The sequence below is a fragment of the Lepidothrix coronata genome, unplaced genomic scaffold (assembly GCF_001604755.1).
Source record: "Lepidothrix coronata isolate B3197 unplaced genomic scaffold, Lepidothrix_coronata-1.0 Scaffold185, whole genome shotgun sequence".
Lineage (NCBI taxonomy): Eukaryota > Metazoa > Chordata > Aves > Passeriformes > Pipridae > Lepidothrix > Lepidothrix coronata.
Window position 1 is genome coordinate 169,888 of NW_016690365.1, and position 12,219 is coordinate 182,106.

A 12,219-nucleotide genomic window follows, 5' to 3' on the forward strand; every position below is an offset into this window, starting at 1 on the left:
CTGTGCAAATATAACCTCAGTGTAAAACATGGAGTGAAAAAAAGAAAAAAAAACAAGAAAAGTGTCAGTCAGTATGGAGTGGCTGATGTGCATGTGTTTGGGGCTTATGTGGTGTGATGGTAACAGCCTGGCTGATTGAATTGCTTTTGTTGTTAGGTGGACTCCGGAGAGGCAGATCTAGCAGATGAGTCCACCTTTGAATCACAGTATTCTCTAGAGAGAGACGTCTTCCAGGATTCAGTGGCAGCTTTGCATCACAGCGCCTGTAGCAGTGAGGTGAACGACAGCTTCTCTCTTACATTATCAACTTCCAAGGTAAAAAGGAGGATGGTTTTATCGAAGACAAACTTTGATTATAAGTGTGAACGGGCTGTATTGTTAGATAGAAATGTTTCATGTCATCTTGGTTCAAAATGCGCTGTTTGTTACCAGGTTAAAGTTTTGTTTGGAGTATTGCTGATGTCTTACAGATCTCTGATGAAGAGAGAGGCAGATAGAAGGCTGAAAGCTTGGATTTTTCTTAGATAAAGCATGATTTAGCCAGATAAAGTGTGGTGAGATGTTTGCAGTATTAAAGCTATGGTGAGCAGTTGGTAGAAAAACTTAATTGTTATTTAAGGCATAGTAAGGAGTGGTAACACAAAATGACTGTGTTGTTCTACGGTATTTTACTATGAAAACAAGTGTAAGTTTTCATCTTAAGTTGTGCTTTTATGCTCCATAGTTAGTATGTTAGTATGTTTTGAATGAAATTAAAAATAAATATGTATATATCAAAACTCTGCTTCTAATCGTATTTAAAGTCAATAAATGAAGATTTAAGAGTATTACAAAAATCAGTAGCTATTTGTTCCTGGTCACATACCCATAATGACTTGATTGTTTGTATCAGAGGTGTGTTTTGTTTCTCTCCATGGTTTTTTGTGTTCTTTTTTCTTGAGAATCTGTACATTTATTTTGCTAACCCAGAGCCTTCCAGTTCCGTTCTCCTAGCAGTCATCTTTGAAAGCCACATTGTAGAAATTTCTTCCTGGGTTTGCAGTCTTTGGACTTGAATAGAGTAGCTGCTGCTTTTTCCTGCACACCTGAGCTTCAGTAACTCCCTTTATGCCTTTTGGAGTATATTCAGCCTTTATCAGGCACTTGTTGGAAAACTAGATTCATCTTCTAATGGTTTCTCCTAATCCACAGAACACATCTCTGCAGTGCCAGTGGGACAGATTGCATTGTTTAACTCTGTAATTGTTACTTAAATGGATTATGCGTTTTGCATGCTTAGGAGCATTTTATGAGATAGAGACTGGATTTGCATTATATATCGCATTGAGAGGCTCTAGAACGTCTTAAGCTATTTTCAGCATTGACTTAAAGATGGCTTTGGTTTATATGTTTTTTTATAAAATACTATGGTCCTGACTTTTTAGTATTCATCTCTGTGCACCAGTATGAAGTGAATATTAAGTTCTCATCAAGTAACATACTCTGTGGTTAAGAGTGACTTCACAAAACAAACACAGGGAGAAAATCTGGTCATAAAAGAAGATTTTTGAATCAAGTGAAATGCAGTAAAAATTGAAACAGTGCTATTTGATGCTGTGAGGAATGCAGACGTATTTCAGCTATTTCTGGCTGCAGGGCACTTGACACGTTCTGAATGTCACTTTGGTGTCATGTTTAAAATAATGATGAAAAGCATACTTAAAGTAATGCAAATGCTCAGGCCACATATTGCTGTAGTTACAAATTCCTGAAATCGTGTTTTTCTTCAAAAATTACAGCATTGGCTTTTCTTTAAGTGAAACAGAAATAAAAATGAGCATATACTGTGACTCTTATATGTATATATGACATGTGAAATAAATGTTGAGTATGATCTGAGGCTTGTTTTCACTGATCTGGAAATGGATAAAAAGCAGACTTAAAAGTATATGTCCCAACTGTATTGGAAACGTTGTGAAATAATTTAAATAGATTATCGTACTGGCGTTCTGTTCTCAAAAAGGTAGGAAATTATGTCATTGATTATATCATGCAGATTAATGGTATTTAGGCTTTGCTCAATTATCTTCTCAGCTGTTACTTAAACCATTTATTTACAGGTAAACCTTTCTTGATTCTTGGCTAGCAACAGAGCATGCATGTATGCACTTAATAAAAGCTGACAAAAACTAATTCTAAGACCCTTGAGACAAAACACTGCAAAATATCCCCAGATTCTGGGAAACATGTTTCCCTACTTTTTGGAAAAGTAATAGAACAATTAATAGGACCAGTGGAAAAACAGATAAAGGCAGTTGGTTTTGACACTTGTATTATCATGGCCAGGCTTCGCGAACGAAGATTTGGGAAGGGCTCTACCCACGTTTGTTGCAAGCGCGTTGGTGGCTGAAAAGGCCAATACGAGACAGGCATGTCCGGTTGCAGAAGGCACAACGGAAGGACTCCTTAGATGGTATATTCTGCAAGACACGATTCTTTCTGTGTTGCCTTTTTCCTCAAGGGTGATCCTGCGTGCTTTCTCAAAAGCATCAGCAGCATTATAGATAGTGTGTCTCCAGGTCTCCCGATTGGAGGCCAGAGTAGACCAGTTATGGTGATCAATATGGCCAAGGCTGAGATGTTGTTTCAGGGAGTCCTTGTATCTTTTCTTTGGGGCTCCTCTCTTGCGGCAGCCAGTGGCAAGTTCACCATAGAGCAGGATCTTAGGGAGGCAGTGGTCCTTCATCCTGGAGACGTGCCCTGCCCATCGCAGCTGTGTTCTCAGCAACATGGCCTCAATACTTGTGACTGCTGCTTGCTCAAGAACAGACATATTAGTCACATCATCTGACCAGTGGATGTTTAGGATTGAGCAGAGACAGCGTTGACGGAAGCGTTGTAGGAGATGCAGGTGGTGGCTGTAGATGACCCATGATTCAGATCCGTATAAGAGAGTAGACAGCACTATGGCTTTGTAAACACTGATCTTGGTACTTTTCTTCGGGTGTTTGTTTTGCCAAACTCTTTTATGAAGCTTTCCGAAAGCACTATATGCCTTTGCTAACCTGTTGTCTATCTCCCCATCAATCTTACCATCCGAGGAGATGAGGCTACCTAGGTAGCACTTGTATTAAATTTCAGAGAAAAATCCCTAGTATTGATACAGAGCTTCTAAGTCCAACTTCCAAGTCCTTGATGCATCTTTGTAATATCTAATGGCCTACATATTTTTAAAATAACTTACTTTGAAAGCTCAGCTAGAGAATATTTGAAGATTTGTTTTCAGAGTGTTGTGATTATTGAAATCCCTTGAAACATTTTAAAGACAGGGCCTTAGAATCTTGGAAGTCTAAACAAATGTGCAGAGAGCTTAATCGTAGTGCTGCAGCCATAAAAGGTAGACTTGTAATAAGTACTAACTGCTAAGATGCTGTAACTTCATCATTCTGTGTAGTTGTTGTCCTACTTCAAATCCTCCATGTTCATTTTTTACTGAGGTTTGACCTAGTTTTGCTTTATGTGAAAGGGATATCTAAATATGTTTCTGCTCAGTTAAATGAATGATTATATTGCATTTTTATGGTCTGAGCTGCTTGAAATTCCTTCTTACTTGCTGAGTGTGTTGAAAGTAAAGACCTTGGTCTTGCAAAGTTTTTTCACCTGAGAAAAACAATTGGATACATTAATTTTAAAAACTTACTGGGCTTATGTCTATTTTAAGAATGTGTGAGTGGATGTTACTTTTCTAAAGTTAGTAGAGAGTTATTGCAGAGTACTAAGTTAGAATTTGGCCTTCAGCAGTAACTTATTTTCACTGATTTCTGATATTTTAAAACAAAAGAAGTCGTCTGAGAAATCAAGTTCACCTTACAGAAGAATGAATGCCTATAGGGAACTAAAGGCGAGGTTGATTGTTACTGATTGTACAACAGAGATGTTTACATTCTGTGAGATTAGTTTTTGTTTGAGGTTTTAGCATGAAATATGTTTTTGAATTATACTACGAATGAATGGTGATTGTTCATTATCTCCTGTGTTAAACAGGCTATTGGAGAGGAATGTGAAAATACTGCAGCTGATTTCCATGTATCTGACAAGAATCTGTACAACATGGATCTGAATCAGAGAATGAGAGAGCAAAAGTGTGTAGTGGGCAGTAACCTGGAAACTGCAACTGGTTTTACTAAAACGGATCTACTGCCTCTGGATGTTTCGAATATCAACCAAAATGAAAGTGAAAACACAGCAACATGGACTGAATCTCAGACAGCATCAGAAGTTGCACTAAATACAAGCATTGCTACTACCATGCAGCTTGATCCCCAAGGAAAAGTAAAGCTATTTATTTTTTTTAAGTAATAATTTAAAAAAACCTACAGAAAGGCTCTATTAGACCGTAACATTTCCTACAGAAATTGTGACTGCCAGCAGCTGTGCATAGTTCTTTGATTATTAATGTTCATCAGATGTGTTATCTCACATCAAAACTGCAGAATTTAGACCTTTCCAAAACAGGACATAATTTATGGCATCAAGATAGTAGTTTCTGAGAGGCTGGCAATACAATGGTGTATAAAAGTCTGCTCAAACCTCATATTGTTAGATACTGCAGGACCACAGTGTACCCACTGGGCAGGACAGGGGGATTTTCTTATCCCCTATTAACTTTCACAGGGACATGAGTGCAAGAAGGAGGTGCCCAGCTGGAAACAGGCCTAGGAAGCCGAGGCGGAGTGGTATGAATGTCTTGCATCATGGTGTTCATGCAGGCCTATGCAGGTCAGCTCACAAACTGACCTGTGATGCTGCATAATCTTTATATGATAGTCACTGTGACGTGTTTCTTATTTATTCCATTCAGTGATTTATTAAGAATGCTTGAAAGAGCTGCAATTTCTTACAATATTCGTTACTTTAGTACTGGCAGATTGTCAGACATCTGTGGTGAACAAGTCTGAAGCCCTTGAATTCATCCTACTAATTTTAAGAGTGTAACTAATGTTTCTAAATTAAAAGTATACTTTGTGACAGATTTGGTATATTACCTGAATGAAAACACAAACCTCGGGTATGTTCGTTTGATCTTTGATGGATTGACTTTTTCAATGTCTGTGTAAGGAATCTGTCTTAATTATGCACATAGCTTTTGTGTAAGGTAAAGTGAGTTGAGATCAGTATGACCAATTATATTTTTATTTTTATGTCAGTATTCTGAACTAATGTTATTTTCCCTTGTGTTAGGATCAATTGCTTTTAATGGAGAAGAGATGCCCAGTATCTTTGGAGGGAAGTTTCACAATCCCAAATTCAGTCAAAAACATGTATGAGAAGACTATCACAATTGCAAAAGGCAATTCGAGTCTAGGTGAGTTAGCTAACATTTTCTGTAACGTTGTAGGGAATATGGCTTTCCATTTTCCTTGTATGTTTTAGTAGTAAAGACTAAATATTTTCCACTTGGTGGGGATAGGATATTCGTTCTTTGCTGCTCTTGCCTTTTTTGACTGTCATGGCACTGAATCCATGTGCTGTCACTGTGGACACAAAAGTGAAGTGTCCAGTCTCACTGAGAATTTGTTTTCCCATAAAGAAGGTTAGTCTTTCAAACTATTAACAGAACAATTTTAATGCACTGTTTTTTTATGTCTGTACTAATATAGTGGAAAAAAAAGATAGTAGCCAAGGAGTGCCATAGAAGAACACTTTGGCCAAAGAACTTCAGACTAGAATTTCAAATGTTTGCAAGCACGAAATGATCTTGCTTCCTGAGGATGGTCAGAAGGGTCTAAACAAGCTGTTCACTTCCTTGCTACAAGTTCATACTTGTATCTGAAGTGCTGCAATATTTCTGAAAAATCATGTAATTGATTAATTTAATAGGTAGTATTTTTGGCTCAATATTATCATTTTGTAATGAAGTTCAGAGTTTTTAAATATCTGCGATCTGCAGCTTCCTGACCATACTGACTAGAGACACGTTTTGGAGCAAACAGGCACGACAGATGGTAATGTTTGTTGTTGTCCTGTCCTAGTCTCTGGTGTGGCCCTTGGCAATGCGAAGGGGAGAACACAAACAGAACCTTCTCAGAGCCAGTGCAGGAAAGGCTTTTTGTTGAGAGGTAGTGGTGCGTCCTTCCCATTTGTGGCTTCGTTTGGTTTGGTTTAGGTTTCTGATGCTGCTTCTTCCAGCCAGCTGCACATCCTTGAAGACTCTGTGGAGTTGGTAGGGCACTACTTTGTGTGGGTGCTGGCTGTTTGCAAAAACTCCACAAATGCTTTAAAATGGGCTGTCCACAGAACCAGATGTTTATAAACAGTTCCCACTTAGGATTCCTCTGCTGTGCAGAGGTGGGTGTTGTTTTTTTTACAGCTGTGGTGCTGTATTTCAGTGGACTCTTTCACCTGGAATAAACTGCCCTCTGATGACTAGATGCTCAGTCTGCCACCTGTCACCTTCATGATACAGCCATCCTTCAAACTGGATTGGGAACTGATTGGGTTTAAAATCAAGGTCTCCAAAATATAAAACTGTGGAAAAAGTCTAAGGTTTACCTTTCATTGGTATGACGTGCTTGGCTAGCTACTGCCTTTTCTGTTGTCACTGCCAGGCTGTATAAAGTGCAGGTCACAGTGCACTTCCAAGCATCTGGATTTTGTAAAAAAGGTTTTCCTTGCAAAAAACTGTTAATTCAATAAAGCAGGTTTTCATTTATTTGTTTGAGTGTTTTAAGTACAGTGAACATACAAAGCAAATTTGATGTCAAGCATGAAAATACAAATTTGGAAGACGGTCCACATTGGCAGACATTATATGCATGAAAATAATACTGATCTCTATTCATATATACAAAATATGAATGTGAATATCGCTTTCTCCTGGCTTTGGACCAGTCTTTTTCTTCCAGGCTAAGTATGCTCTGGCCTGGGAAGCAGCGTGGGCACAGTGACCAATTTATACACATGGCTGCACTGCTCTTAACTTTCATTTTTGCAAAGGAGATAAATCAAGAGCTGAGAATGATGTTGAAAGCTGCAGCTGCATCAGTTACTTCAGTTGAGAACTGGCACTTCTTTTTTCCTTTTCAACGGTGTCACCATTGTTGCTACCTACCCCAGAAAGGGGAGGATAACCCAGGTTCTTTCTAATAAGTCCCTTGGGGTAGACTAGAGTGAAATGACACTGAATAATCGGTGTTTGAATACATATATATGTAGGTTTATTTTGGAACAATTTTGTTTTGAAAGGTTAACAGATATGTTGCTGGTTTGGGTGTTATTCTGTAGCAATATGGCAATATTAAAGCATCTATAGCAATAAAGCAACATTAGAGCATAGCAATATGACTATTAAAGCTTAGCAATATTAAAGCATAGCAATATAACCCTATTATTAAAGCATAGCAGTATCACGGCATCTACAGCAATATCATCTATAGTAATATAGCAATCATTAGAGCATAAAGATAGCACTTAAGGAAATGCATAAGGGAGAGAGAGGGAAAGAAAGGATAAAGGTGGAAAGATCTATATAGTCACCGCCTGTTGGATCCAGCAACGAAACTTGGCAGTTGCAGCGTCCGTGTGTTAGTTGAAGTGGTGATCTTGATCCGTTGGGGCTCAAAACTCAAAGAAGTTATGAGTTATTATACACTTTCTTCTCAGATGAGAACACCTTGTAGCTCCCCAGGGTGGGGAGTTTTACAATGGATAGTGTCATGGGCCATGCCATGAGCCTCCAGCATCTCCAAAGACTGTTGCAGCTGCCTGTTGTACCAGCATCAATCATGGTCCATCAGGGTCTAACATTTGAGATGTATAGCCCAGGCTAGATGTGCAGAGTTCATGTAAAGGCATTACACTGGCATGATAAAAGGGATTTTCCACCTTGCAGGACTTGCCTCTTCTTAGCCTCTTCCCTTCCTCAGGCAGGCATCTGCACTCAGGATAGCTGGACAATGGCAAGCACTTATCTAATCCTTTAGCAGTATTGGGGGGGCTGGGCTTTGGTGGGTGAGCAGCTGCTTCTTTTCAGTTTGCAAAAGTGTTTTAGTGATCTTGGAATGTGTAAATCATTAACTGTTTCAGTCTCTGACACCTACAGTTTGCAACAGCTCTTCAAATCCAGCCACAGCTGGAACGCTAACATTTTGACTGTGATTTTTTAAGAAGACAGCACCCAAATGCAGAAAAAGAGCTGAAATGCCATTGTCCTGTATAAATCATTTGGCAACTTACCAGTGGTATTTGCATTTTTAACCTGAGATAGTAGCTGTCCAAAGTGTGAGATCAGCCTTACAGATTTGTAATGATGATGTCAGCATAGAAACAGGGGAGGGGTTTGTACGGGTCCGTGTCATGGTTTTTTTGAAGTGCTATTACACTACCCTCAGTTATGCATGTTTGTTACTGTCTTAACCAGACAGCTAAGTTAGGTTCAGAATTTCAAACCTCATTTTACCTGTTTCCTTGGCAGTTTTCTGTGCACACTGCTTGTATTCTGGTGGAGATCACTTTATTGCAGTTATGTTTGAATTCAGATCTGACTGAATAAAATCTATATGAGCAGATCTGTCAAGAGATGGTTCTTGGAAGGAACATGTGAATGTAAAAAATGGGGCACTCACCCCGGGATGGCACCTGTGATGTGCTTAGTATTGTAATGTTACTGACCTGAGGAGTAGATGATATACAGTTTGCCTCTGCTTTTTCTAGTAGCAAGGAATAAATCAGTGGCAATTGTGTCTGTATTACAAATCTGATACACTCATCTCTAAATTACACCTGTCCACACCTACATTATTAACTGGCAAATAATACATACAAATCTCCAGTCAGTAGTAACACCATATTCTTTCAGCAGTTTAATATAAAGGGTCATCATGAAGATGGGTTTTACAGTTTTTCCAAAGTTAGACCTTGACTTCCACATACCAAAGTAGCGAAGTACATGTATTCCTATTGTTGCCGCTGTATTTTGGTGCTGAAAAAAATATCTCCAGAGCAGTTAATTAGGGGTGAGATAAGAAAGGGTTTATTTGCCAAGGCAGTAGATGGTATACGACGCACGCGCCGGCCGTACCTGAAAGGTTACATTTTATAACACCATCCATCCAATCCCAGATGTGCCCACCCTGTGGCCTTTACTCTGGTCTGCCCTGGGTCCACCTCCTTGAAATGAGTCTGGGGTGTATTTTGGGACCCCTCATTCACCCCATCTTCACCATCATCAGAGCACAAAGGGTACATAGTTACCTAATTCCTGACCTATTCTGTGGTTTAGGCCTTGATATGCTGTTCTATCAACCATCTAGGCCTTGCCTTGACAAAAGACTAAACATTTCTGCTGTATTCAGAAGTAGGATTGATATGGGGAGCATAGAATGGGGTAAGAAGGTTAAGGAATGTATAAACAAGGGTACTGGAGAAAGGGAAAGGGACAAGGGACAAAGAAGGAAGGGGTTTCTGCTTTTAAAACCTACTTATAAAACTTACAAGTCTTACAAGTATTAGAAAAATAAAAAACCATTAGGGGCTTAAGGCATCACTATGTCTAAGAACATTATTGAGCAGTTTACTAGTCAGGGCTACCTTCTCATACTTTAGACAACTATGTTGATCTCAACTGCAAGGGGATGTGAGGAACTAGCACTATTAAAAGATTCTTATTTTCTGAAAAGAGCCCTAAAACCCTCAAATGAATATCTGAATTATGGTTATTCTTTAAATGTTTACAGGATTTTATTTTTTTTTTTTTCTGAGACAAATATATAGTCAGATGTTTGTATGGTTGGCTGAGCCTGGGTAGCCTGGAATTAACAGCTGCCTTATAAACTCTGTTCAACCAGTCTGTTTCCCAAGTCTGAGTTCACAAAATAAAGAGTTCAGACTGTGTCTTCTGTAGCCATGTTTGTATATAAATTGTTGGACTTTATTTAGCTAGTATTCTTGGAGGTTTTTCTCTGGTAGCTATCATCTTCTGTCCACTCACAGTCTAGACAGTAAGGTAAGCACTTGCAGACATAGAGCTGCACTCCCAGTGCTTGCTGGCCTGATGTTTTACATTGGAAACCAGGAGAACCCAGTGGGGTAGTCACTGCCTTCTTCTCCAATAGATACTCCTCTATAAGATGCTCTTATTTCAGTGGCTTTACCTTGTTAGCAAATGAAAACTTTCGTGTTAGTGCACAAAGAAAAGTACCATGTTTGGCAGTAGTAATATAGTGGAAGTCCTCTGGGTAGACTTAAGGGTCCTGAACCTACAGCTGCCTTTCCACTGCTTTAGTGAAGAACAGTTTTTCCTGAAACTGTTACCAGGGTTTGTTTCATGAGCACCAAGCGCCCTGCAAATAACTGTGACAATTCATGCATGCATGACAATTCATTCACAGACATGTGAAGCCCAGCACAAGTAAGTCCCTGTGGGCTCCCCCTGGGGAAGGAGCGGTGAGAGAATATCTGTCTCATTTCCCATTAGTGAGAAGAAAGTGGCGTTAAAGGGTATTTGTAAATATAGAGAACTGGAGTCCTGCTGTGCCACAGGTGGGACCGTGGTGTAACTCAAATAGTGCTTTGCTTGTATCCACAAGCAAAGCACAGACTCTCACAGAAATGAGGACAGTCTTCTGGGCCTAAGCTGTGGCCCACCTAGGAGAGTGGTAAGGCAGTCGCTATCTCAGTGAGATCTGATTCAGGCTTTCTGTTGAAAATAAGTGTTTGTTTGTATTGGGCCTGTGCTCCTAATTACCTGTTTAATCATTTCACCCTCTTTCCAAAGAGAATCATCATAAACTAAACTGAAACGTATAAACTCGGTGAACCATCACAAGAGGTGAATTTGAAGCAATTACCTTTTTTGTTTATTTTTTGCTTAAATTTTCCACTGTCTTAATTTTTTTATGTAGAGCCTAGTATGTGAAATGATAACAAGGTGAAGTAAAGGTACTGTGATTGCTATTTGTAATTGCTGTCTCCTGTTGGAGAAAGCAAGGGAATGCAAGGGAGAGTAAGAGCAACATTTATAGGCTTGCTGATATTGGCAGGTTGGCTGACTGACTTTTACCTCCCCTGTGGCCCAGGTTTCATTTCCTTGTCTTGGCACCCAGAGCTGAGGCTCAAAGACATTAATGGGTTCATGTGTTTTCACTGTAGGGATGACAGTAAGCTCCAATAAAGATGGCTTGGGAATGATAGTTCGCAGCGTCATCCATGGAGGCTCAATCAGTCGTGATGGGCGGATTGGTGTGGGGGACTGCATCCTGTCCATTAATGAAGAGTCAACCACTAACTTAACCAATGCACAAGCCCGGGCTATGCTGAGACGGCATTCACTCATTGGACCAGATATAAAGTAGGTAAAGACAGATGTTGAATTGTGGTAGGAAAAAGCTAATAATTGAAAATTGGTTATTTATGCAAGTATTTTAAGTGAAAATTTTGTATGTTTTTACACATGAATTTACCTTTAAGTTACAGCTTCAGCTGGATAATTCACCTTCAGGTTACATTTTCATGAATTTCAAAGATAAAATTACTTGTGTGAGACTTTGGATGTTCTTAGGAAAATTACTGTCATGAGTAAGCATCATCATTACTGTTCTGCATGGTTTTACTGAAAGAATGGGGTTACTCAGAATTTTGCATTCATTACTCTTCTAAAGAAAATAATTATTTCCTCAAGATGTTTGTGGTTCTTAAAGGAGGACTATCCTGGCCATTGCACAAGTGATTTCATTTGATCTCTACAATGAGTTTTGGTTTTGACTGCCAGACAGAAAGTATGACATATGATGTTAATGCAGAAAAATAATGATTAAAACATATCAGTACATCTGTGACAAACAGCAGAAACACCCTGTTTTCTGAAGTCAGTTCCAGTTTTTTATCAGTACATAGAAAGAAACTCTTGCTCTTGTGCATAAATATCTGCTCTTGGGAGTACTATTTTAAATGTGTAGTAATTAATAGAAGTTTTGAGATACCCAGTTGATAAGAAAGTTTCTTCTCAAGTTCACACAATGTGCAGAATTTTAACTCTGCCTCAAAGTACACTTCTTTCTTGCTCTCTTAGTTGTGGAGTTAACTTTACCCTCATGCACCATCTAGAAATGAGCTTGTTCCTGAAGCTGTGGATGGTGCTGTAGACATGCCAATGCTGGCTTTGCAACTTCAAAACCTAGTGGCTGGTTTTCTCAGACCTATGGTAACATGGATTGGGTCAGATAAACAAATGGGATTAATGGA

The 12,219-nt window shown here is 39.1% G+C and overlaps 1 protein-coding gene across 21 annotated transcripts in view; it reads left to right on the forward strand.

The window, feature by feature from the left end:
• Nucleotides 1-12,219, forward strand: part of MPDZ (multiple PDZ domain crumbs cell polarity complex component) — a 107,927-nt gene that overhangs the window by 45,348 nt on the left and 50,360 nt on the right. For all 21 annotated transcript variants that reach the window (XM_017830901.1, XM_017830903.1, XM_017830908.1 and 18 more), the window contains 4 exons: nucleotides 157-315; nucleotides 4,024-4,311; nucleotides 5,221-5,344; nucleotides 11,128-11,326. In XM_017830901.1, the coding sequence (XP_017686390.1) occupies nucleotides 157-315; nucleotides 4,024-4,311; nucleotides 5,221-5,344; nucleotides 11,128-11,326 (770 nt within the window). The remainder of the gene's footprint in view (nucleotides 1-156; nucleotides 316-4,023; nucleotides 4,312-5,220; nucleotides 5,345-11,127; nucleotides 11,327-12,219) is intronic.